Consider the following 27,957-nt stretch of genomic DNA (forward strand, 5'->3'; position numbering starts at 1 on the left):
TGGGTTATATTCAATATTCAAATGTTATGATCTTATAATGTGTCAGCCACAGTGTTTTATTTAGATAAAATTATTTCAGATGTTGTTTGTCTTTCTATGAAACCAGCAACTGGGTATATTCCAAGAGGCATTAAATGATTGCAGTGGAAGACTGACTGACATTAGCACTCTACAAAATCATTATGACAAATGTGTTAGCAAACAATTCCTTATTACACGTAAAGCAGACACAGAGCAATGTTAGCATTCATTTGGACTCGGTGCCTCTGGCCACTCTACAAATTTTTATCCAATATATACTGTCGGATTTGGTCACCAAAAAAAGGGAAAAGGCTGAGAAGCTAAACACTCCACTATGTTCACCTGCTAGTTGCTATTTTTGTCAGTGTGCTGTTTGTTGGGCAGGTAGTGCAGTTTTTTTTTTGTTTTTTGTTTTTCGGAAATGAGCTGCCTTCTGTGTCAGGAAACAAGTTTATTAAGCGCAAACCTAAACAATAAAGTTGCAGGTTGTAATACTAAAATGAAAAACTGAAATGCTCCGTTGATCAGAGCTGAGGGAAACTGGTTGCTTCCAGGTTTGTCAGCATGAGCGGCAACTAATGTTATACATAGTCATTAAAGCCTTATTAATATAAAGAATACTGATTTGTATTTAATTTAACAAATTAGCTTCTTGGATGTGGAGAACTGAATAATAGTGGTATCTGAGCTAGCAGCGTGGCTGTCTGGATGGCAATGTTGCTCAGTTGATAAGTTGGGCCAGACTAATTATATAGAATAACATGCTGACATTACAATGTACATGACATATCAGTTTAACCCTGCCAGTGATTTCTACCATCAAGCACAATGTCCACTGCTTCAGGCCTGTATCATTTTATTCGTGTCCCTGACAGGATAATGCCTCATTAAACTTTTCCTCCGGAAAAATCAGTTCATTTGTATCTGAAAGACAGTCATGGCAGCTTTTCAGCAATGATGTATAAATACTAAAGGCATACAGATGCATTGGTATGATAAATACAGCATGTGGTATAATACTTAAATTTGTCCTGCTTTATTAATTTACTACTGAAATGAAACTATTTATTCCATAAATGACATACACTATTCATACTGGCCACCGTTACATCATTCAGTCCAGTTGACCTCTTGATTAAAGGGTCTTTTCCTGCATACCCAGTACAACAGCTCAACAGATCAAGACAGCTCATATATAGAGACATGACTCACATGACTTAATATGAATAGTGATATATCTCGATCTCTTCTTAACAAACTTTCCTCACAGGCATAAATGAGCAAATAATTTATCTTGAGGACCAAACCGGGCTCAAATGGAAACAATCCAGTGTCCCCACGGAGAGCGCTAGTATTTCCCATAACCAGTTCATGTGAAATTAGCTCTGTCGAGGTTAACAAAGTCATTCGTCCATATACTAGTGAGTCTGAAGATGACTGTTAGGTGGGAGATTGTGGCTGTGTGGTGAGGAACTGCTGAATGTCTTTCTGTAGCTCCTTGTTGCGTCTCTGGGCCTCGTCTCGGCTGCGCTCAGCGTTTCTCAGGCAGATCTCTAGAGCAGCCACATGGCGGCGATCTGCCTCCAGAGCAGACTGGAGCTCAGCCACTGTGGCCCTCAGCTCCTTGTTTTCCTGCCGCAGACTGCAAGCAAGTGAGAGACACAGAGAGTTCAGACACAGTAAAAAAGCCAAAAAACAATTCAATCAGTTCTGCACATCATTGCAAAACCAATTTAATCCACCACTGGCATTTTTTTTTCATGTGGCTGAATATGAAGCAAAATTAGATGTAAGTTTGTGCAAGATCAAATGTGCCACAGGCCCTCAGGAATAAACAAATCCTGAATATCATTTTCCTTGTCACTTTTCAAGTGTTTCCCTCCAATCCTGGTGATTCCCATGTGTGACTGCATTCTCCTTCTCGGGTATCAAGTGTCCAATAACACATTCAAAATGCACTGATACACTACAGCTTTAATTTTCCGGTGATGAAGTACTTCATGCATGATATTACAGTAAAATGTAGGGTGAGGGTCTGTGACGTAGCCACTGTGATTCCTCACCTGTCGACAAGCTGCTGGCTGTCTTTCTTCTGCTCAGACCTGCTGTTGACCTGCTGAACTGAACCACTCACTGTCAGGGTCCCTGCACTCTTCTGATGAGACAGCACCGGGACAGGCCGGAGGTCACTCTTGGGTGTTTGGGAGCCAGCAGCAGAAGAACCTGTGTTGTCGCTTCCTCTCCGGACCATTAATCTATCCTCTTCCTCCTTCTTACTGATCTGAGACCCCCCGAATAATGACCCTGAACTCCGGAGGTCCAGGATCTTAAAAATATCCTCAGACAATGTCCCGCTCTTCTCCTCCACGGTCTCCTGGATGCAGCTCCACCGGTTGAGGGCGTCCGCCTTGGCTGCCATCCCGGTGAGGGGGCAGTTGAAGGTGGGCAGGGTCTGAGTACGTTTGCGGGGAGAGGGTGAGAGAGACTCCTGAAGCGTGTTTTGGGGGCTGCAGTTTCCTCTGTCTGGACCTGGACTGTCATTGTCCTCCTCCTCTTCTGGAGACTCAGACAAAGATGCATCACCCATCTGAGACAAACACATGGCTGAAGATTAATTACAGAAGACTAATACATATTTAATATATATTTACGTATATATATGTACGTGTGTGTGTGTGTGTGTGTGTGTGTGTGTGTATATACATCCATCCATCCATCCATTTTCTATACCGATTATCCCTTTCGGGGTTGCGGGGTGTGTGTGTGTGTGTATATATATATATATATATCTATACATGCAGTAAACTACAATACAATTTGTATTACTGGGAAATGGAGTGTGGCATGGAGTGTGGTCAAATGAATCGATCAGTAAGAGGAAGGTGTTTCTCAGAGATGCTGAAACTGGTCCAAAATAAGTGCAAAAACACCAAAATATTTAGATTTAATGTTGGAACCCCCCCCGCAGCATTTTATATATCACACAGTCACCCAAAGCATAGTGCCTGTACCAGCAGGTGCTAATTCTCCCCCCTATTAGTGTTATTAGTCTTTAAGCTCATCTTAGCTAACGGTTTGCTGGCTTCAACCACATGTTTACCATGTAAAAATGAGAGTGGTATTGATCAGCAAGGAAGTGAGCCTATTTCATTTCTGCCACCTCTGTCTTCTAACCACTGTTAACAACTGTTGACACTTTTGAAAACTTCTCAAATTTATCACCAAGTTTAACAACTGTTTGTGACTGTAGGGATGTTTCATCCACACATGGTGTCTATAAAAATCCACACAGCTATTGGAGTTAGCACTGTTTGACATGTAGCTAACTTCTACATTGGATACAAGGCTTCCTACTGACACAAACTGTTTCAGATATTCTGGTGTGCTTTTCTCCACTGGCTGTTATCTCATCCTGTTTTTAGGATATGTTGTGATGTTGTGCTTGTGTAATACCAGCTCATGCCCTAAGAGCAAGAATTAAAAATATGACAGAGGCTTTCATGTGTGGTCCGCAGCTCATACCTCTGCAGACTCCCAGCCCACAAAGCTTCGGGGAGTGTTCTTCTGGCTTTCAGCCTTTTTGGAGGGAGGGGAGGGAAGCACGTCTTTGGAGAGAGGGAACAGAGTCTCATGCTGTCTGATCATCACTGTCATCAGCTTCTGGATCTGAGGAGTCGCTGCGAAGACAAACAAACACAAATGTGAAAAGATTAGGATCAAAACAACTTAATCTTCAGGTTCTTGTGCAACGTCTTGATTGACTTTCTTCAGTCTTTTGAACATTCAGCTGAGCTCCATGACTGTTTTTGTTGTTCTTGTTCTTTTTATGTTTTTTCACACAGTTCAGATTCATTGGCACAGACATACTGTATGTCAGCAGTTGTTTAAAAAAGAGTAGCGGCAGCATTGCTGAGATAGGAGGTAAAGTTTACAGAATTGATGAAGTAGCACATGGTTTTTGCGACTTTTGCACTTTTGTGTAAAAGGTTGTTTTATTTCATTAGACATGGAGTCTGAAAAAGAGAAGGATGTAGTCATGTTGCAGTATTGCCACATGCCATTGCTTAATAAGACTGGTACATACAATACAGCTTCTACGGAAGCCCTGAGAGGCAAGCGAGAAAAACAAATTCTGACCATCCATTTTCTGATCTGTTTATGACTTAAAGATGTGAAAAAAGGTTTTGTCAGGATAATCTTTCAAAGTTCCTTAATCTTTTTATGTGTAAAAAAACAGGTGAAAAAATATTGGAATTTCAGGCAGAAAACACTGAAGAGAAACCAAAAAACAAACTCTGTTTTGGTGCATAAGTACACAACAACAACAAACATGTTTTCCCCCTTTTTTTACTTGCCAAAATGGTAATTTGGAAAGAAGATCCTGGTAAACCCTTTTTTTTCACCTAAACCATAAACATAGGAGGGAAAACAATTTAGATCAGACTTAGAAAGAGGTTCCCCAGAATTGTTTGATGATTCTCAGAGCTTCCATAGCTTTCACAGCCAACACAGACAAAGGAATGAATCTGATTCACCTGTTTTGGACCAGACTATCAGACACATCAGTGTAGCTTCAAGGTCATAAGAGAACACAGACGCTGCTTCAGCAGCCACAAGTGAGCGTTCTTACCCTTCATCACAGTGATGGGGTCTTCTATCTGAGGTTTGAGCAGGTTGATCCCCATCACTGTAGCCAAGTTCTCCACATTCATCTTATTCACCTTGGAGTGCTGCTGCACCTCAAACAAAAACCTGCAAAACAAAACAGCACAGTTCACAGATACATGTCAAACTGTTCTCAGAACAGTTTAACTGATGTTTTTAGTCAGAAGGCCTTTGTCACATCTGTTTGATGTACAGTTAAGTGTCTTGCTCTAGGACATGTTAGCGAACAAGTATCTTTACAAGCATGGGACGTCCTCTTGAACCACCAAGGTAGCATGGTTTTGCTCTGGAATGTCCCATAATGCTTTGTGCTCCCACTTCTACTCACCGGCAGACATAACTCAGAAGGTTGTAGTTGATTCTGGGGAGAAGAGCAATTTGTTTCTCCAGCTTTTCCCAACCCTGAGAGGACACATGAGAAATTAAAGGACAAACACACACAACATGTCACAGGAGCCCTTCTTCATGTGCACACATACGCCATGAGCACACACACTGATTTACAGACAGATTGCGGCCTTTTTTAAATGAAATAAAGCGTACCTCCCTGCTGCTTGGGTCCATCAGGTTGGTGCAGTCCAGGAAGTCTTGGTACTGGGTCCAGGGTACCACGGGCTCAGGCAGCTCACGCAGGTACAGCTTGAGCAGCGACGCCACTGTGTGGACATCTGTGTCACTGCGGGCAATGACACAAGATCCAATGGTCATCCACTTATAGTATAGCTAACATTTAGCTTTGCTTGCTTACATGCTGTATGTGGTAGTAATTGACCTTGCTTACATCTAATACAATATGTTTACTGCATTCTACACATACATGCACGAATAAATTGCTGCTATAGTTTTAAAATCTTGTATTTTTTATTAATAGTGGCCTTTAAATATTTACTCTGCTCATAAGATTCAAGCTTTATCAGTTTTTTCCACCTTGACAAGTGTAAATATTTTACTGGATTCATAAAAAGCTTTTTCCTCGGGAGATGTTATATAAACAAGGTTTTTTTTGGTTTTTTTTTTTGGTTTAACAAAGTCCTCTTGGATTCTAATGATTTTGAACCTTTGAGCCTTTTTCATACGAACTGGTTCAGCAGACTTGGATTCAGTTTTGTTGTTTGGCCTCTGCCAAGAACACAGTTCAAGAGGAAACTCTAGCTCTTGTATTCTTTGTTTTATTTTTGGCCTGAAATGTGACATAAAGCATCTCTCGGCAGCACTTACTGACTGCCCCTTGACCCTGCTCACACAGACAAATGAGTAAATGGATGTTTTAATCAACAGCGCTCTGTCAGAGGAGCTTGTGGTGTTGAGTAACACAGGGTTCCACCTGAGTGCCTGCCAGAACAGGATGTGGTATCGCCTACAGTCTGAGCAGACAGAAGTCTATCAGCCGCTCTGCATCTCTCTCATCTCTCCTTGCCTTCTCAGAAAAAAGCTGATGATGCTGTTGATTGATTGAGGTTAGGACACTTTTCTCCTTATATAGCAGTGACTATCTAAGCTAAGCTCAAACATTTACCAAGCACGTTCAAAACATGTGTAATGAATAAACCACTTTATAACCACTTTATATTCTGAATTTCCTGTTTATTTTGATAACCAGAACAACCTTATTTCATATATAGTACATACCAATACTACTACCACTGGCGTATACTTGCTGTTACGGTTAGGGCTTCTAATGAATAAACAGCAAATACTGAGGTGCAATATTAAAGCCATGACTTCTCTTTATTAAATGGCTCACATAGCTGCAGTCTGTACTAAGGCAACCATGAGTGCATTACCTGGGGAAGGAGGGCCTCTCTCCTGCATCAAAGGCATCTCTGAACTGCTTGACAGCATTGTCCTGACCCGGGAGGCGGAAGATGCCCTCCTCATTCAGGCCGTGTTCTTTGATGAACTCCACGCACTTCTGCACCAGGATTGGCACCATGTGAGGCCCAAACCGTTGCTCATACGTTACTGTGTCCATGAGATCCTTTCCAAACACTGCAGAGAGGCAGACGGGTAACGTTAATGTCTGTAGGGTGACAGTAATGTCAGAAATCATTTCTATACTTTCAAATGAACACCATTGTTGTCCCTTTTCACATGGTCTTTATAGTAATGTGTTATAGTATATATATAGTTATAGTAATGCTTTGAACACTTGGTTTGATATCTTTATTCAATGACAGCAATAGTTTCACAGTTTGAAGAATGTGTTTTTCACTTGTGTTAGATGAGAACATCGATACCACGGCTGTGCACTGGAGTATTAGAGTATTAGTGTGTTTCCCAAAATGTCAAAGCATTTCATTTCTAGAAAAGTCGAGTCAAATAGTATGGTTGCAGAGTCACACATAAGGCCGGTTTGTCTAAAAATATAAGGGACTATGGCACCTCCGCTTGTTGGTACTCCAATAACCCTGCGCAGAGTGCGGACCCACTCCTCCATGTCACTCTGGGAGTTTGCCATGAACACATAGGGACATCGCTCTCTGTCTCCAGTTGTACCTGTCAAATCATGGATATTGTTGGAAAAAATGCATCACAGTGAAGCGAAACCAAGGACAGATGGGCATGTCAGAAAGTCTGAAATCTATATAAATATTTATATATATAGATCAAGATTGCTATCAGGTAGTTTCTGACTTCCTGCTGCACAGTTAAGGGCTGTCTTATACAGACAGATACCAGAAAGGAGCATGTACCCAAATTTGGAAAGACCAATAAAATAAAAAGAGTGGCATAGAGAAATGTGTTGCTTTTGTTTTTGTAACTCATGAAAGAGAACGAAAAAGACAAAGATAACACAAGGCAACGAAGGAACTTCATCAAAGACAGCATGAATGTATCACTGCTGCACAGAAATCCATCATTACATGCTGGAACAGTCATGCCACACAGCACTTAAAGGCAGTTCTGCTCTCTTTATAGGGTTGATTCCATACTTACGTGGTATGACCTCGAAGAGGTACTTCCCAGGGTCATCTGAGTTTGGAGGCAATTCATTAACTTTACTGAAACGCAGCTGGATGACTCCCTGGATACCAGATATATGAGCACAAGCACACAGAAAAAAACATATTAATGTAATTCAAAGTCTGATGTCTAGAAACAACCACTGATAGTTACATTAACGTTTCGTTTATGTTTTGTTAATATAATGAAGGCCTCAGTGGGTATTTTCATTGGTTCTTTTCCTTTGGCAAAAAAAAATAAATACTCACTGCTGATCTAACATCATCTGGTCTTATTGTATACTTTTGCTCTATGAGTATTTCCCAGTTCACCATGCATGCAGCCCACTCCCTCCATCTCCCATTGTCCACCCACAGTCCCACTCATTTCTTCCACTTTTAAGAACAATAGTAGATATAGTAATTCCTTATAGTCCTGTGACTTTTGAAGCCTATCCATCAACTAAATGATGTGAGTGGGGGGGTGGGGGGATGCTCTTGCCTTTTCAGCGTTCCTGAATTGGAAATACATTTTGTCACATTTTCACGAGTGCTCGTCTCAGTTCCTGTGACACTACGAGTAAATTCTAAACAGGAAGTAACTCGGACAGAAGGGTGAAAAACAAACAAATGAAAGAGGAGAGGTGATCAAGTGATCGTATCACCTTTCATAACTAAAGGCCACAGTGTGTTTGTTTGCTTGCTTGCTTGCTTGCTTTTGGTTTGCAACTTTGACTCTGCTCCCTGCATAGATGGTTACAGCACTTCACATATGTAACCACCCCTGAAATTCCAGCTAACAATGACACTATCGCAGTGTAATTACCTCTTTTGCTAGTTTGGACACACTTTGTACTACATGTATGAATGGCTTCTGTTTGCCCCACAGAGACAGATCTATAGCATGCTATCAAAGACTATAGCATGGGGGGCTGTTAAATGCTAAACGCATAAGCATAAAGCAGTGGATTAAAAGACAGACATAAAGTGTAACAACAAGTCTTGTGAGGCTTCAAGCATCACTTATTTTGTTCACAGGAAGTGTGCAAAGTTAGCCACACACAGAGTGTTTGTGGTGTTGATTGAAAATGATATTGGACACATTTCTTATTAACCCATGAACCTATGAAACACACAACATTTAATGCAAAAAACACTAACTCTACATGACTAAATGTTGTTGTTATGCATTGCTTTTATTACTCATCATCACTGAATGTGAAAGAAGTAGAACATCAACATGCAGTAGAGATATAGGCATGATTTTGATGACAGTCCTGTCCTCGCTTTTAAGTAACTGCATGTGCCAAATTTAAAAAGCTACTGCAGCCTTTATGTTTTGGAATATGTATGAATTGCTTTGGAAATAACTTGCACATGTGGTTTATGGCAATAAATAACAAACAGTGGACAAAAAATGTATAAGTGAAATAATAGCATTAGTAAAGGCTAAGACAAACTAAATTCCCAGTGTCTCACCTGGACAGTGGTCTCCTTATCATCCTTGTGGTAAGTGAGAGTGCTTCCTCTCAGCACAAAGTAACGCTGCTGCCAGTTCTTGACTAAAGACCTCTGCTGTTTCTTGAGCCAGCCAGCCTTCAGAGGCCTCTCCATGGACCTGGAGGAGCGCGGCGAGCCCAGGCTGGGGCCTCCCTCTCCAGGTATCACGCTCTTGGATCGAGCTGCCAAACACCACGAGAAAGCAGTTAAAAGAACAACAATCCCCAAGCTGCTGTGTCACAGCCAGAGCTGTGAAACACTAGTAAAACATCAGCGCTACACTCAACTGCTGCAGAACACTTCCTCTTTTTTTTATATCAGTATGCCTCAGCCTATCAAGGTTGAGGGGCCTGCTCAGTGTAGTCTATTTTTGTTTGTCACTTATACAGTTTCAGACTGAAAGGAAACTGCTGGTCTGAACTGACCAGTTTCCTGTGGAGGGTGAATGAATGCGGCTGTGATTGTTCTATACAAATAACACTGATGCCAAAGACTGACCGTCAAACAATGAGATAGAAAGGTCAGAAATTAAAAACTTGAACTGAAACTGACACATCCTATTTTGACTTTTTTGAAGAATGTCACCCTTGACTGACACTTGTCACGTTCGACTTCTGCGCATGTGAGAGGCCATGATGTGATGAAAGAGCAGAGGCAGAGGTCTACGTGGCCCAGAGAAGACAGAGTTAGATGGAGACAGTCTGAGTAACACACAGAGTGGTGGGGCTGCAGAGATATCTGGATTGAGATTGAGCCCACTTGCTCAGTTGTTTTTAAATTCACTGTGTCCTGTTAAGCAAGATGATAGAGGAGAGGAGAAGAAGACGGGCCACACCGGAGTAAACAGGAAGCTGTCACATCATTGCCAGAGGGCTGGCGACACTTTGAAGGTCTCCACCTAGAGGTTTGACAGTCCTTTGGTCTAATTTCAATAGCATCACCCTCCCTTGATTTGTGGAAAGTTAAAATGCTGTTGAGGAACTGTGAGCCCACACACAGAGGCCGATGTCACACCACACCCTCAGCTGACAAACACACAGCTCCTTGAAACTGGCCTCAACTCACGATGAGTCTACAGTCCCACAGCACCTCAAAGACGTGTTCAGCACCCACGATCAAAAGCAATTTACGTCAAGTGCAACATTTACAACTCGTGTTAAGGATACAGGAGAGAATTCGGCTGAAAAAAGCAATACAAAGGGGAAGTGACCCAAAATAAGCAATTTTATCTGCTAACAGAAGATTTTAAGTAAGTAAGTAAGAAAATCTGCTTTCAAAGTTATCTTAGAAATACATTTGTCTTGATACAAATAAAATCCCAGACAAAGACTTCGACAAAGCAGTTTTGCACTTGTCAAATAACAGCATCAAATAGCTTTACAATTACAGAAATTCTAGTTAGTTATTCATTATATTACAGAGAACCAGTCATCTCATATAGAAGTTGCAAAATCTTATTAAGATAACTAAAGAAAGCTTGAAACAAGGGAATTACTCTAAGCTGACTGATAAGAAGACATTGTCAGACAAAAAAACAAGTATACGTTACATTGCATTTACATTACAGAATTAATTAATGTGGTCTGGTTAAGACTGTAATATTCCACGGTATTGTCCAATGTTATAGCTAGCTACAAAAAAAGAGAAGGGCATTGCAGGTCAACCTGTAACGAGATGATGGAGACTGACCCAGAATGAGCACCATCCCTACATCTGAGCCTCACAGAGCCGGGTTAGCTCTCTCCCCTTGTTTCCTGTCTTTAGGGTCTATGCTAAGCTAAGCTGTTAAATGCAGCCATATAACCTACAGACATGAGAGTGGTATTAATCTCCCTTTCTAACTGTCGAAAAGAAAGCAAATATATCTCCCCAAGAGTCAGGGTCAGGTAGTTTGTCACCCGTAAACTCAACATTCACACCTGTACACTGACAGATTTGTGGTTGTTGTTACATATCTTTATGAAAGGGCCAATGTAGCATGACTGTTCGCACACATGCGTTGCACACAAATCATACACACATTCACATGTGTATAGGCACAGTTACATAAAGACAGCTACAAAGTCAGAGCTCTTGCATCAGTTTCCTGCTGAAAGACTGCATCACTCCAGTTCCAGAGTATAGTCTGTCATGTGTCACGGTCCACAAAACATCTCAAGGTAAAAGAATGGTGAGGGAGTCATACATTTTCAGGACATTGTGCTTTCATACTAAAGCTAAAAAAAAAGGTACTAATAATAGCAGCTAATATTCAGTCACCATGAAGCAGGTAAAATAAATGCACTACAGGTAGAAACTTCCCTCCACAGTGCTGAAGAATGAACATCGCTGATTGTAAAAGTGATAAGATCTGGAGCAAAAATGAAGCACACTGCAAACAATAGCAGGACTGTACTGTAGGGAATTTATCCAGTCACTGCTTGCATGCAAACCTCTTTCATCTGAATGTTGCAACTGTTGTGCCATCTGAGCCCGAGAGGAAACCAGGCACGTTATTGCACTGATTCCACCCTATGCAAAGCACGGTGGTAAGTACTGTATTAATAAGTCTAGACTGCTGTACAGTATCTTTACAATACATGACTGCACATGGTTTTTCATGTATACTAACTGCACATATTCATGTACACACACGCATTACTATGCAAGATGTAGGTTGGTCAAAGTCTTATTGCACTCGAGTCACTTTTAAGTGACTTAAGAAACATTTTAAAGTTTTAAATGTCAAGCGATATAAGTCTTAACATAGCAACAATTCATCCTATACGAGGGACGGCAGTGATTTGCCAACAAAAAGGTCTAAAACAGCTCTGGTTACCATCACCACCAAACAAGCAGCCACCGACGTGGCCAAAAACCCACACTTTCAAACTACACAATCAGTCACTAGTTATTTTCAGGCTTAGAAATTTACAATATAAGATCCATTTCAATTGACCAATATGATGGTGCCTCAATTATACTGTATACACTATTAATATGTACTTCAAAAATAATATTCTTGAAATTCAAATTTCAAAAAGTGGACTGTCGGCTGTACATTTTCTACTCTGTACCATCCCTGGTTTCTTTGAAAATGAAGAATTGTATCTTATTTTACTGTTAGTCAGTTTAAATGCCTTTAGGGTACAACTTCAGCTAAACGTCCAAACTGTAAAGTGCCTAAAATGGGAAGAATGAAAGCACTGCATCCACACTGCTGACAGTGAATGCAGCACGGCCACTGCCTTACCTATTCGAGCTGTCTCAGCCTTGAAGGTGCTGAAGTCCCAGTTGCGAGGTAGTTTCAGAGACATTGTCCTTAATTCATAGCACAGGTCAGTGTTTCATTTCATACATGCACCCCACCAGAGCACACACACACACACACACACACACATACACACACACACACACACACATAGACACACACTCAAACACACACAAAGTGGAGATAACGCAGATCACACTTCCTACTTCCTGTGTGTTAATCTGTCTTCTTCTTTCAGCCCATCAAAACGCGTCCCCTCATGTTGCCTTTACTTCCATGTTCATACTTGTTCTGATACAATGCTGTATGAACGGCTTCCAGGTTGATTCACTGAATGGTGTCAGGCTGCAGGGTTTCATGTAGTGGGGAGTTTTGAAGTGACTAACGTTGACTGGTGTCACGAAAAAACCACGGGTGTCTTCAGAGAGGAAATGGTTTTCACCTCCTGGTTTGAGTTATTCAGTGAGCATGCCACTTCACAGCTTAGGCTGCCATGAGAAAAATAAGTGTGCAGCACAGAGTCCGTGTTTATAAATGCTCTTTTAACCGACGAATATTGCAATTTCCCCTTCTCCTTAAAGAAATAAACCACTATGACAAAATCAGTCTGTACATGTAAAGTCAATTTCAAAATGGGGAAGAAGAGCAAGAGGGAAGAAAGCAGGTCACACACACAAACACACCACACCACACCACATGATTTTATATATATATATATATATATATATATACCTTTAATTGTCTTTGAACCAAGGTGAAGCACATTTCAGCATCAAGGAGTACAACTTTTTTCTAGACATATGTATAACTCAACACAAACCATTGCACAGTTTAAGAATAATATACTGAAATCATACAGCTTTATAAGAGAATCTATAACCACAAAATAAAATGTACACAAAGGGGGAGCCTAAAGTATGTGGGGACAGTCACAACTCCCATACATTCCTTCTGCAGGGTCCAGGCTGGGCAGGATTCACAACACAACCGTGTTGATTAAAAATGGCACAGAGGTGTTTCCTGGGTGCCACGAAACAAAACAGGAAACAACCAGGTTTCTTTTGTAATAGTAATATCCCAAATATTCTGCCTCCCTGTGAGCTAATTTGAACTTTTGGGATACTGGAATGTACCAAACAGCAGTTTTCTGCTCAGATGCAGCATCAGCGTCACGCTCGATCAGCCGACCACAGGAGCTCCAGCTCTCTCTAGTGGCCGTCTGTGACACCAGACAGAGAAATGGCAGTACAGAGCTGCAGGGCTAGAACCTCAAACATCAAACCACCAGAGATGCACCGGCCTCTCGCTACTTTCTGGAAACTTCCTGTCTACTCAAAGGGAGACGATGCAACGCAGCGCTACAAGTATCTGCGTTGCTTCAACTTGCACTGCGACAAAGAAGTTGACACACAACAGCGAGCAGGGAAGAGCCTAGAAGACAACCAACTGCACTAAAGCCACAGCAAGAAAAGACAGAAAATACTTCTCTGCTATCTCAGCACTCTCTCTCCTATATGGCAATAATAATTCTTTAAATATTCCTCTCTAAGCAAAAATACTTAAGAACACTCAACATGTTTCTAAACATCTTACATGTACAATATAGTAACTTTGAAAAGGTTTCATTTGCTTACAGTAAATAAAATAATTACTTTAAGAACGATCAAGCTGAGTGTAAGACCAGCTGGCTGTCACACAAGTCGAACCGAGGACGAATGAAGTGACATCAGTAAAGAAACGAATGGGGGAAACATGTAAAGTCATGCTTGTTTATACAGCGGCTCGTTCCATCTGAAAAAATATCGACGTCAGCTCTCACAAATTGATTGCCACAATGAAGCAAAAGCGAAGTTTGGATTACAAAAAAATCCTGTTTGTCCTTTGGTTCAAAATCTATGTCAATTTGTTTGAAGACAGAATGTTGAGAGGAAACTGAAGGCAGGAGACCATTTCCAAAATAACCCCGGAGCAACAGCACTTTTACAAGCTGTTTTATATGATTACCACCATATAGAGACACCTAGATACTGACCTTCACATCCCTGCTACACTGACTACTGTATCAATGTTCATATTGCTGTTTCCTCCTGTAACACTGATAGTTGTGCCTGTGAAGACCTACACACAGAGCTATAGGTGAACACCACCAGAGTTCATTTGGCTTCAATCAACAAGGAGAAATCAATTCTTTTCTGATAGAAACAAAATGATGAGTGTGCACAAACACGATGGCCAGCCTGGATGATTGGTTCATCAATGAGTATGGTCAGCTGAATATTGATGTGATCACAGTTGGACCCACGTACACTGAATATCTAATGTCTGCTGTGATGTCTGAACACCTCTACAGAACAACAAGCCAGACACTTGTGACTAATGACCATTAGCAGATTTACTTGGCCACGCCACTTTTAACCATCTAAACATTTGAAATCTTAAGGAAATTTTAAGCGTAAATCCAATTTAAATGAGCTTTCAGAAACAATACCAACAAAACATCTTACAAATCTTTCTTTAAATTCAAGTGCATTTGCTGCCAACCAGTTGTATAGAGTAAATTATAAATAACTAATAAATAAGTCGTGAGATTAAATCAAATCAATAAAAATTAAAAGATTTAATAAAAAAAACTAGTTAAAAAAAAAATATCCAACCCAATAAAAATGAACAGAGCAGACTGTGTTTGCGGCTTTGAAGGAACCCTCCAGCAATTCAGCGTTGCACTTTGATAGAGACGGATTAAAAGGAGACTCTTAAAAATTATGTCCTGACTCCTAGGCTGTGGTGGAACACTAAAAAGAAATTACATCCCATGTCTTTTCCTAGACAACAAGCTGAGCAGCACTAACGAACAAACTCATCTTCCCGTGTGAAATGGAGGGCCCTTTAACGGATGGTCACATAACGACAGAAATGAAGTCGACACCGGAGAACCTTCAGAATTTATATTTTGCCACCAAATGAAACAAACATGTGCCAGTGGCATCGGCGTCAGAGTCCTACAGCACGACCTCTTGAACACTGACTGCTGTGTATACAGTAGCTGACTGCATCGACGAACTCCAGCATCAGATGCACGAGACCACAGCTGGCACAGCAGCGGTCACACACACACGGGTCAAAATGACCAGTGATCACATATTCAGGGCTTCTGCTCTGAAGCTGTGAACACGGCCAGATTACAACACACAACAGCAGATATTGGCAGTGTAGAAACCATCGCCGTGCCTTACATGTACTGTCCCATCCCAACAATGTCACAATGTCCCACCACCGTCCTGAACATGTGCAAAACCTGTAACAGTTGTTAGAGATAAAAAGTATAAACACAGAATGGGTCCTTTAACAATACATAAAATGTGATTGTGTTCCATCTCTGAGAGCCTTTCTGCTGCAACCAGGTGAGGGGAGACTGACTATCACGCTGAAAGAGGTGCTGGTGTGTGACCCAACCAACTCCCAGACTGGATTCTGTGTTCATAAGATGCACTGCTCCTGTCAAATACTCCAGGGTAACATAATGGTTCATCTTAAGAAATTACTGCTTGACAGTACCTGATTTCATAATGTCAGTGATTTGGCTGAGCAAGAGAGGTTTTGAAATTATGAATGGCAGTGAACACAGGAAAAACACGCACGCAGAAATGCACATGGCTGATGGCGAAGATGGATTCAGTCTGAATAAAACAGACATTAAGATATATTAGAACATACCAAATATAAAAACCATCTATGTATAAATAGAGACAATCACAATAAAGAAAATTAAAACCTAAATTCGGCGAGGGGGGGTGTAGCTGGGGTAACAATACAGTGAGTAACTGGGTTGAGAGCAGTGCATTAAAACAAAAACAAAAAAGTACAATAAAATATTCACACACATTAATAGGTATATAGAGGTTATCTTGTACACAAGTAGAAATGTACAGCTGACCGACGCTTTGTTCAACAGTGTGAATAGATAGAAGTTGGCTGTCATGGAAATGTGTAACAGTACAGTAATTCACTAACTCAACCTGAAAACACTGGTGTCAGAAACATGATTCACACACTGTCTGAACACAAAGATGCTCCACTCTCACACCCAAATGAAATGGAATGACCCAAGGCTGAAGGTTTTGTTTGTTTTGATTTTTTTTTCTTGGATGTGTTCTCGCTCACACGAAGCACTGCGAGTCTCCCAGAGCTCTGGGGGTGCGCAGGGCCCTCCGGTGCTGCCCTCCTCTCTGGTCTCCCTCTCGGGGCGAGCCGGTGCGGGTGGGGGTGGGGGTGGCTCTAGGCGGCGGCCTCCTCCAGCGCTGGCAGCAGGCCCTTCTCTATCAGGTGAGCCTTCAGGGAGTTGAAGATGTGGAGCTGCTGATCGGCACGGAGAGCCATGAGCTGCTGGATCACTTTGCTGGGGTTGGGGCCCCTGAGGGGAGGAAGAAGATAGTCAAACATACATCCTCCATCCAAAATGAAATCAGAATGGACTTTTACTACATTGGTGATTGTCCAATCACAGCTTACCAACTGTAACTTGGCTTAAAATGAATGGATTAAACTTCAAGGTGAGCTGCAGTCATTAGCATGGCCTCCTCACACACACTTCCACAGGCTCAGAATCAGCATATTATTAGATGGCATTAACATTATTATTTTAGCAAAAGCCCTGTTCAGGACGAGCACATCCCTGTGTGGCAGACTGGCCTGGACGCTACTACAACAGAGTTCAGGCTAATGTTTGCACCTATGCTCTGCTTCTGCTCATTCCTGAAACTGTCATTCTCAAAACCATTTGTCTGGTCTGCATAACACAGACCACATAGTTGCTTGTCCAAGTATGATATTCTATAACAAGCATTCAAAAAGTGTTACATAAGAACAAATTGTACATTTTCCTATGATGAAGTGCTGTAATACTAAGGCTGACTGGCTACTCTGCAGTACCTGGGACCTTTTGCAGCTTTAGCTGCATCATTACATGGTACTGTTATAGCATATCATGCATGTAGCCGTCAAAGGCATGTCACTGAGTCAATGATAATTAGCAAGCTAGCTAGCTATCATTGATAATATGTGCCACCAACAGTTTGGGTTTCAGCTGCCAATACAGAAGGGAAAGAAATGAGAAGCTGCTTTTGTCTGTCTGAAGTCAAGGACCCATTGTTTGCCTCTGTTATCACTGAAAACGGCATATGTGCAGTGCCTGAGACAAAATCTGCCGACAGGCCAAATACCTGATAATTAACAATGTCAAGGGTCATTATTTCATGTAAACGTGTGTTCACCTGATGAAGCTAGCAATGTAGACATTAACAAATGTGGCCATGAGGTACTGGCAGTCGAATCTGTCCATAATGCCACCGTGACCCGGGATAGTGTTGGCAAAATCCTGAAAGGACAAAGGACAGTACTGAGCTTGGACTACTCTTACAAACAGAATATAAACCGAACAAAATCGACATTAACAGACGTAACATATTAAACTTTGCAGATACACAATATATATATAGTTGAATTCACAGACATGAAAAGAACAGGTATCCTTCATTTCTACCTTGATCTTGAAGGCTCTTTTGAAGCCGCTGGCAAAGAAGCCACCAAAGGGTCCCACGATGGAGGCAAAGCTGGAGAGAGCAATGCTGTGGATCTGGAACGGATAGAGACGCACTGTTGTCTGTGGAGAGAACAGAACAGAGACCAGCACTTGAACGAGGGACTGCATAATGAAGGGTTCCTCTACATTTTTTACCCATTTCCTTTTTTTTAAGTTTTGTATTCCTTAACTTGACACAGACTGCATCAGTTAGGCATTGTCCAAAATGTTGGAGGGGATTCTGCACAATCTTGGATCCCTCATGTATTTTGGCATATTGGCACAACATACTGGCTTTTGCACATATTTTACTCATACCTATTCCCATTAGTCTGAATGTGACTTATGGAGCCATGATGCAAAGAGACACAGTGGAGCCAAAATGATAAGAGCAGGAGAGCAGGGGAGTCTTACCCATCCAGTGACAGACTCCAGGATGCTGGGCAGGGCGTAGTCCTGGAGCTGGAAAAGCTCAGATGGCTCACAGTCCACCTGGAAGCTGTTGGAGTCGTTGTTGAACTCCACCGGACACACAAAGTAGCGGCAGCCAGCCATCACATAGGAGAGCTGGGAGGAGAGGATAGAGCAGTGTTTACACCTCAGCCTGCTGCTTTCCTTATTTTAGTATGTCTGCACACCAACTGGGAACTTACAACAAGTAAAACACTCTTAAAAGATAGGTGGCTGCAGCTGCTGAGTGCAGAACTTTCATCCGAAGAAATCAGGAAATCAAGGATCAAAGCCTGTTTATGAAATGTCGCTCTGAATGATTTCTTTGTAAACGCCACGTCCCGGCCCCATTAGCGCAAATCTTTTAATTTCTTAAAACTTGTGGGATAATGTAAACACCATGGTGCAGATCAAAACAGACCAAATGCAGAATTCTCTATGAAGGCGTGAGGAAAAAAATTCCCATCTTACCATGATGCCAAACACGATGGTGGAGAAGAATCCACCAATGAATCCCTCCCATGTCTTCTTAGGTGACAGCTGCAGAGGACAGAGTCGAGGTTAACGTATCAACGCCAACTATGTTTGCCACGCAGCGCTGACATCACAATCTTCAAACATTGTGTAGTAATTTAGTAGAAACACGAGTTGGATTAATGAAAATGGACATCTGGCGCTTGTAATAATGATTCATAAAGCTAAGAATAACAGCGAGATAACCAACCTTGATGAGAGGGGTGCGGCCGAAGAAGAACCCAAACATGTAGGCCATGATGTCATTACAGATCACACAGGAAATTGGCACAATGAACCTATTTATACGAAGAAGAGATGACACAAGAGCCACAAGTGAAATATGCTTTAGGAAAGAAGACGTGAGCAGCAAGGCTGTTTGAAAAAGTCATGATTTTACTGGCTACTTGTCTGTACATACAAAAACGCCGACATATGAATCAGACTTCAACATAATTAGATTTTAATTGTGGAGCAGAGATCAAAGAGAAGAAGCCCTTTTACAGCTGATTTAATTCAACTGGCCTGTTTACTTACCAAATCATCCCCTCAAACAGGTTGTGAATGATAAGGTGAGACTGAGTCACCACAATCAGCAGAGTCACATGGGTCCAACCAAACTGTGGAAACAACACGACAAGATGAAACAAGCATGTTTACAAGAGGATAAGTTTAAATTAGCCTGCGATTCAAACCTCATCACTCATGACTGTGATGGTGAGTCTTTACTCGAAATAGTTCTTGACAGACTGGACATATCGTAACTACGTGTCCTGAAATGGTGTCTTGCTGATGCACCGCCCTGAGGTGGCTGTGCACAGTGACTGTATAGAGACGGGGATTTCCCAGGACGGAATCTTGTGACCAGATAATCACTTGATGAACTGACACTTATTGGAAGACATGGGTGGGGGAAGAGACTGTTCCTCCATATTAAAAACTAGCTGTGCTTCTCACTTACTCACAGCTTAAAGCTCCCCTCCCGAGCCTGACATGTTCACATAGGCAGCACAGTATGTGAATTAAGACATGTTTATTCTGTCCGGGTCTCCTTAAATGCCTGGGTTGTTTTCCTTGGTGCTCTCAGTGGACCTTACCCATAGAATGGATGCTGTGTTACATGATTAGATACTCTTTACAACATTTTTATTGCACCATTGGTTTTCTAATTAATGACATGACTGTGTGCCAGACATTTCTATCAGTGCAACCCTCTGACCCACTTCTCCATACATTTGCCTGAGGCTGGAGGCCAGGAGGAGGCAGGGGGCCACTTACCATGTAGAACTGAAGGCGGTAGTGTTTCTTCACCAAGCTCAGCACGAACATACAGAAACCTGCAACAATAAGACGAATACTGTGTGAAATACATCAAAGGGACATAATCCTGACTGAAGGGTCTCACAGAGGAGACGGATTAATTATGTTCTGGTCATCTTTGGCCAAACACAACTATATTTAGCTTGACCTACTTCAGACAAAGGCCAGAGTTAATGTGCAGTGAATAGCTCAAGACTGCTGGAGCCTTTTGTTTCAGACTGAGGTGAGGAGAGGATGCTGCCAAACAGTCGGACAGAAAGGGCTCTTAGTAGGGTGAACAGAAATCAAGGCAGACATAATGTAGATCTTTAAAGTTTTAGAGTTTTTTGAGCACTCTGGCACTTCAAGGTACGAGACCAGCATCTTCAGAGGCCCTTTGCTCGATGGCAATGTGAGAAAGGACCATTCAGTTTCACCTTGAACCAAGAAGGCATTCGGCAGAAACAGTCAGGGCGCTTCCTTCCTCTCCACATCCTGTTTGGCACCAGCCAGCTGCTTAAGTAGCACTGAATTACTAACTGACAACCTGCAGTACAGGAAGTGGGACTTCTCCAGTGAGCACAGTGCCTGAAATAACCAACTTTGAACAATCTAACCTAATAATAACACTGATCTTTGTGTTAGGCCACAATAAAACGTACAGACACTTTCAAGTACAAAGATGGAGTTTATATATTGAAAAGATAAATGTGGAAACTCAGTACACGTTACAGGAAGTGATTATTGTTCAGTGAAGACCCCCCCCCCCCCCATGAGGACTTTCAGGCTTTATTTTCAGTTGGCTCGGTGTTTGTACCTGTGAGGTAGAGGGCAAAGGAGATGAAGCGGTGGTATTTGCTGAGGATGCGGAGCGGCTCCTCCCTTTGCACCAGTGTGAAGAAGTAATCTGTCACCGTCTCACCATAGAAGAAGTAGTTCACGCACAGCAGGAAGTACCTGTGGGGCGGAGGGGTGCAACAAATGTACACGTCTCATGGCTTAATGACAGCAGCAGCTCATCAGACTGATTGGAGAATGCCCGCAGAAAAACCAGTGAGACATTCAATCTGCCAGTTCAAAACCACTAAGTGTGCATGAGATAGCTTTGATTTTTCAGACTCATGGCACACTGAACGTCAGGGCGCTGCTATCTACAAAACTATACTGTACAGCACTATTGCTAAAATCAAACAGCACTGATGATTCACAGGACTCTTTGCTATTTTTGCTGATTGGTTTTTATGATCTACACTCTAGGTAAGATTTAAACAGGCCACAAAACAAACCTCAGGAAGTCTGCAACGAAACGAAACAGGAGAAAACACAATAAGAAAGAAGCAAGCGAGGACATTTGCTGTGTTCATGACACCTCGAGAAAATGTGTGTTATTGTGTGTGTGTGTTACTGAGTTTGTGTGTGTCCTCACCAGCTCAACGTCCTGAACCAGGGCAGGTGGTACGAGTGGTACACACTGTAACCGATGGTGATGATTTCTTGGAAGCATTTGATCTGAACACAGAGGACCTGCACAGAGACACACTGCGTCACCAGGGACGAAACTACAGGAGCATCACAACTCTGTGTGTGTGTGTGTGTGTGTGTGTGTGTGTGTGTGTGTGTGTGTGTGTGTGTGTGTGTCCTGGTGTCCTAGTGACATAAAATGGCTGACAGGCCTATTTTCAGGGAATTCCCAGATGACAAGAGCAGCAATCTTGCATGTTCTTAGAGAGCCTGGATCCCATTAATCCACGAGAGTACAATTTCCATTTGTGTGATAAAGTTCAGCTGAATGTGCGCAGAGAGTGATTATGAACCTCAATACACTGAAACCAATACAAATATACTGATATATAGACTGTGACTCAAACATTACATGCTAAACCATTACTGTTGTGAACTGTTACATCTCTTTATCAGGCTTTGCTGGAAATCATTTTCCTGCCAGTGTTTCACTCAACTGAAGTGAAACACAACAAAATGACTTCACATTTTCTGTAGAACAAAGCTTTCACACAGCACCATCAGCAGCGGCCGCACTCACAATCATCATAAGCACCATGGGGCCCAGGTAGATGATGAGGAAGAAGAAGGAGATCATGGCTAAGGTGAGGATGCCTCGTACCCACCAGTTCTTCCATCTGAAGGTAACACACATACACACACTTCAGTTCAAAATCCTTTTAAAAATGAACAAAACACAGAGGTAAATGAATTTAATGAAGCATTTGTCATGCTCGTCCTTCATGACACCCTGATGTATATTATCATTTATATGTTCGGTGATAATGAATAATTATGTGTCTGCTGGACCACAGGTTAAACAGTTCAACAGGGGGTCATATCTGCTGTTCAAAGGGCCTCTTGTTTAGGTTGGTAGCTCTATACAGAACAATGTAGTGACTCCCAGAACGACACAGCGGAAAGAACAGTTCAATAAAGAAAAGGTGTCAAACTTAAAACAGATCATCTATCAGGGGAAGTTCACTGAGCATGCTCAACACCATCCTTTACAATCAACACTGGACAGAGAGCTTTCACTACTGGAGACAAAACAATATGGTTTTCTCATCAACAGTGACAGCACCTTGAAGAGAGTCCAGACAGGGCCTTGTTCAGAACCACAGGGGTGTCATCAGGAGGGACCGGAACCTCTGGGACCCCTGAGTCCAACTTGGACTCGCTGTCAGACACTCCATCTTTTTCCGACTTCAGCTCCCCGTCTGAACCCTGAGAGCCAAACAGACAGAGGAGAAGAGAGACAGTGACATTTAGCAAAGATCTGATCGGACAACATTTCTCATATTAGCAGCGACACGGGGCCTGAGCAGCTGGAGGAATGTCACAGTGTAAACATCAAACTGGAAGCAAATACTGCCACAGGGACAGCCTCAAACAAAATCACACATGATATGATATCTAGCTTCGTCTCTTGGTATTTTGGTTCCCCACAGAAAACATGTCAGTTGTCTTGGCATAAAAATTTCCTTAAAAATACATCTCTCAGTGTTTCACTTAACCTTATTAGGAAACAAACTGTCATGTGACCGAGCTGGATACAGAAATTCATCCTGACGTGTCTACGTCGTTTCCAAAATAGCGGCAGATTTACCATCCAGAGTTCTTAAGAAACAACGGGGCTTCAGTTCACACAAAAGCAAAGGCACGTCTCTCCTACTTACAGCCAACAAGTGTCCATATATATATATATATATATATATATATATATGCTGCAAGTCTCAGAGGAAAAAGTCACTCAACCAGTTGCATTATTGTTGTACTGCAGGGTAAAGCTTCTGAGCTCTAGCATTATTTTAAAGCATTACAAATTATTAAAAGATAATTACAATGTTCCTTCACAAATCAAACATAGAGCAGGACAGAGCTGCAAACGTTAGCCTAAACTCTCAGATACTAGCATCTTAGCTCCCTCACAGTGGATGTGTCAGTCCTGAATTTTTCTAACGTAACCTGTAATCAATATAATTATGCAGTTAGCTTTGAAATGACGCTAAGTTATGGCTGTAGGAAGTACGCTAGTTAGCCTGGCATGCTAACGTTTGTAGCTGACGTTAGAGCAGACAAAGGCACTGCTTTGTCCGTTCCGAACACTTTTGCTTTTGCGCAGCTGGTTTTCGGTTTAGTGACTCAAAAAATACACCACCCATGCACACTGCTAATGAGGTCTAATTAGCCAAAATACACCAGTGTGGGTGGATTATAGAGGTGTAATACCTTTAAAGCCCAGAACCTGTGTCAGCCCAGCCCCATCATAAACACCTCATGTATGCATTTCATTGTCAAAAAGCATATATTTTGTGAACTGATATGTTGTCAAACAAACCGCTGAACAAACAGCAGCAGATTCATCAGTATTAAACAAATATCAGCAGGACTGCCAGTGCAGGGCCGTGTGGGCGGCTAAACACTGCGCCAAATCATCTCCATCCATATTGTTGATTTCTCCGAACCATCTGTTTACTGACAGCCTATTCAACACGCTGATCTCCGCCTCTCCATGGTAACAACAATCAAAGGATGGGTGTCATCAGACAGTGGCAGTTACACCCCCCCAAAGCTCGTCTGATGAAAACGGAGAGGTTTCTCCAGGTCACTTCGTCCTTTCGCTCTTCACCTCCCGCTGACATCTCTGCTGCTGGTGACCAGCAGAGCTCTCACCTCACACTCCCACAGCAGATGGTCGGCTCGCTGTTCTGTGACGCCCACTCAGTCTCACGCTCGGGCTTCGACGACAATACTACATTACTGCAGCTGGATATATTCTGTTATTCTGTGCCCCTCTCCACACGTTTACCTTTACAATGATGACAGCAAACACACTGCACAGGACAGGCGGGAACACTTCTGCCACTGTTTAACTGGAATTCCACAGTATAAAAGTGCTGTGAAATGGATTTTGCACGTTGTACACTTAAACTGACTGAAAATATGCACTTAACACTTTGAGTTTGAAGATCGTGCATGATTTTGATAGCTGTCCCTTCAGCCATATTTACACACAGCCATTCACACAGTGACACTGCATCGTGGAGCTGCTTTGTACTCTTTTCTGCTTTCAACTCAGCAAAAACTAAGCAAAACTTTTCTTTTGGAGAACATTTTCCATGACCTGGAAAACTTCATTGACCATCCTTCAAATTATACGCAACACTCTATACTACATACTGTGAAACACAAAATGGTATGCACTGTCAATAGCCGTCAAAACCCACCAAATGAAAGCAGGAGCATGAACAGGAAAACACAGACAGGCCCATTCTCCGCCTGCTGGTTTCTATGGAGACAGCAGCCGTCATTCAGGATGCTTGAGTTAAAAATAGGCGCTCGTTTCACACACACACTCCTCCCCTTTCATGCTTTCTGGTAGACCAACGGCAACGGAAACAGCTAAATCTGCAATGCAATGTGTGTCTATACTGAGGTTTTACTGTTTTAAAATGAAGATGTCTAAACCCAGAGGAGTGAGGGTCCTTCAGAGGTACAGCAAAAATACACAGAGGAGGTTTGTGATTCAGGTTTTCAGCTGTGTCGTGCTGCGCCTTCATCATCCACAGCTGAAGACCCCGCGTGTGTTCAGAAGGTCATTTAGAAAGTGATTTCCCATCACGGCCCGAACAACCACACTGTCTTTGGTAAGAATACACAACCAGATGAGGCATCGTGCAGACATCCAGGAAGGGTGCTGCAGCTGGAGGCTGATGCATCTTTAATGTTTCTGAACGTTGATCAAAGTGCGACTCATTCATGAATTAGTGAATTGAATTTCAGTGAACTCCTGGTCAAAATACTTTGACTAATGTCCTCGTCCTCAATTCATAAACCAATGTCAAATACTTTAAAGCTCTTCTCATAAAGCTGATCCAGATAAAAAATGTCACGCCAGGGCCAGAACAGCTTTAATAATCACCTTTTTACAAACTTTTTTCCCCACCGTTCACTTGGTGTGATTGCTGCAGAAATCATCCAGAGCAGCTTTATGGGATTTAGAAACTTTGTCTTGTGGGTGAAATTGCTTATGGTCTTCCCTCACATTTACCACATGTCAGTTTACTTTTGCCTGAATTTCCACATCCACACGGGACACTTATTGTGGCAGACTGATCTCACAGTTTGCCCTGCTCGCCCCACACTAAATAAATCCCCGGTCTGCTCCAGCTTTTGTTCCAGATGGAAGACTGCTATTAATTCAACACGTAAAAACGGCTTTCACCTCACAAAATGTATTCAGCGTAGACAGGTAAGGTTCACGTCTGCATTCAAAGGTTTACTTCACAAACTGCTGACAAATTAAGGGTTAACTTAAAAAATATTGGCTAGATATTCTGCATTGGTAGAAACTTCAAAGTTACTAAAACACATGATAATGAAGAAGAAAAAAAAGATGTTGTCAGAGAGACATGAGATATGGTCAGTTTGACATTCAACACCTACTTAAAACAGTTGGATGAGCACCTAAATAGCACCATACCTAATTAAATGAATTAACTGATTACATAACCTGACAGGCACTCCACAAAGGCAACTTCATTAAAAACTCTGTGCCAAGCTGCTCTGAAACGAAGACAGAAGAAGACAGTGAGAAAAAGTGAGAGGTCTGAAAGGCTTCTGTGGTAAAAGACCACTCTCCTGTGGGGTTTGTTGAGGGGACACTAATGTCTCAACTCTTTCCATCTCCGCTTTTCGGTGTCCTAAACAGACCCCTACATCCATCACCACGCCCCTTTCCTGGCTCCGACTATTCACTGGGAAACAACTGTGACATCCATGTTTACAGCACACACAGTGCGTTTATTTCACGACAGTAATGAGGAGAACTTGTGAGACAAGAGTATGCCTGAAGCAGCTGCTGTTGCTGTTGTTGTTGTTGTTGTTGTTGTTATTGTTGTAGTGAGAGCAGCCAAGCTAATGTCGCTACACTGACAGGGACGATGTCAGAGACCCTCGCCGTTTAGCAGTAACTGTAAACACGCTGGAGTACACAGCTGACTTTTCCTAACGCTGCTGGACAAATAAAATACATAAAGGCAATAAGGCGATGTGTCTCAGCAGGAGGCGACATGGAGCGATTCCCTTCAAGCTTTGTGAAGCGCTGATGCAGACCGAGCATGAGGCTGCCGCAAAACCTCTCACCAACATCCACCACATAATATTTTACAGCTTCCTACAACATACCGATTCAAATATAACTTCATGTCTTTACTACATAAAGAGCATGCCTCATAAAGAAAGCAAAGTTAATTTCGATTAAAAAAACGAGCCTCTCCATTTGGTTTGCCTGTTCTCACGACGAAAGCACACCCAGGAAGACGGTGAGCAGCATCAGCCAATCAAGTCTAAAATATGAGCAGTTTGGCGGATGATTTGTATGGCGTATTTCAGCGGCTTCATTTGTTATTTCGCTAAAAACAAGCTGCTGAACCCAAAGGAAAAGCAACGTTAAGTGCCGAATTTTAATCATTTTGACAGGATTTTTTTTTTTCTGTAGCTACACGAGCCACAGGATATCGCTATTAGACTCTCAAACAGCCTGCTGGCTAACTAGCGTTAGCCTCGCTTTCTAATGGCTAACGTTACCTTGTCCTCTGACGCCTGCTGCTGTAACGTCTGGTCGGTGTCTCTGGCTCCACGGTGCCTCAGCTCTGTCATCTTAGCAGATCGGAGCCTAACGACAACGGCGAAGGTCCTGTGGCTCCGACACAGTCGTTATTTGGACTGACAGATCTGCTAAGCTTCTAGCTCGATTTTACACAGTAACACTTTTCACTCGAAGAACCCAATCAGTGTCAAGTGAGCTGGAATCAAAGATAAAGACAACTTCCGGTTTTCAAAATCATGCCCACAGTCGTTGCATGAGGCGTCGTAATACTGTTGCCATGACACAAAGTAAATAAAAATGAAAAATGGCTCTGCACAGTATTACTTGACAATGGGTGCAGTGAATTAGCGACACAGAATGCAGAGGGAAGCTTGGGAAACTGTAATTTATCAAGGAAAAATATAAGAAATGTTAAATATAAATATAAGAAATGTTTCTTGTGTATCTGTCACAAGAAAGGAGAAGCTTTCATCAAAGGTCAAATACGGTTTGGGATGTTTTTCACTAATTATACACAGCTATAGGTTTCAAATTGATACAGAAACTGGCACGAGAAAGTCTGATGTGTAATTTCTCTGTATCCAGTAATCTAGTTTCCTGCATGTTGGATTGAGAAGCAGAAACA

The 27,957-nt window shown here is 42.1% G+C and overlaps 2 protein-coding genes across 2 annotated transcripts; both read right to left on the reverse strand.

Moving 5' to 3' along the window:
• Positions 1 to 862: 862 nt before the first annotated feature.
• Positions 863 to 12,575, reverse strand: arhgap25 (Rho GTPase activating protein 25). The gene is made up of 11 exons (XM_076730624.1): positions 12,361 to 12,575; positions 9,108 to 9,310; positions 7,624 to 7,711; positions 7,069 to 7,182; positions 6,471 to 6,675; positions 5,230 to 5,362; positions 5,015 to 5,088; positions 4,652 to 4,773; positions 3,544 to 3,698; positions 2,085 to 2,608; positions 863 to 1,663 (listed from the first exon to the last, which is right to left on the reverse strand). Exons 1-11 carry the CDS (start codon positions 12,422 to 12,424, stop codon positions 1,462 to 1,464), a joined length of 1,884 nt encoding a protein of 627 aa, XP_076586739.1. The 5' UTR covers positions 12,425 to 12,575; the 3' UTR covers positions 863 to 1,461.
• Positions 12,576 to 16,515: 3,940 nt separating this feature from the next.
• cds2 (CDP-diacylglycerol synthase (phosphatidate cytidylyltransferase) 2) lies at positions 16,516 to 27,523 on the reverse strand. Its single transcript, XM_076730625.1, has 13 exons — positions 27,311 to 27,523; positions 22,803 to 22,945; positions 22,260 to 22,356; positions 21,645 to 21,742; positions 21,036 to 21,175; positions 20,198 to 20,256; positions 19,457 to 19,539; positions 19,131 to 19,218; positions 18,878 to 18,946; positions 18,371 to 18,523; positions 17,918 to 18,037; positions 17,649 to 17,752; positions 16,516 to 16,789 (listed from the first exon to the last, which is right to left on the reverse strand). Exons 1-13 carry the CDS (start codon positions 27,380 to 27,382, stop codon positions 16,654 to 16,656), a joined length of 1,362 nt encoding a protein of 453 aa, XP_076586740.1. The 5' UTR covers positions 27,383 to 27,523; the 3' UTR covers positions 16,516 to 16,653.
• Between the last annotated feature and the right edge of the window lie 434 nt (positions 27,524 to 27,957).

The sequence above is a fragment of the Chaetodon auriga genome, chromosome 5, assembly GCF_051107435.1.
Source record: "Chaetodon auriga isolate fChaAug3 chromosome 5, fChaAug3.hap1, whole genome shotgun sequence".
Lineage (NCBI taxonomy): Eukaryota > Metazoa > Chordata > Actinopteri > Chaetodontiformes > Chaetodontidae > Chaetodon > Chaetodon auriga.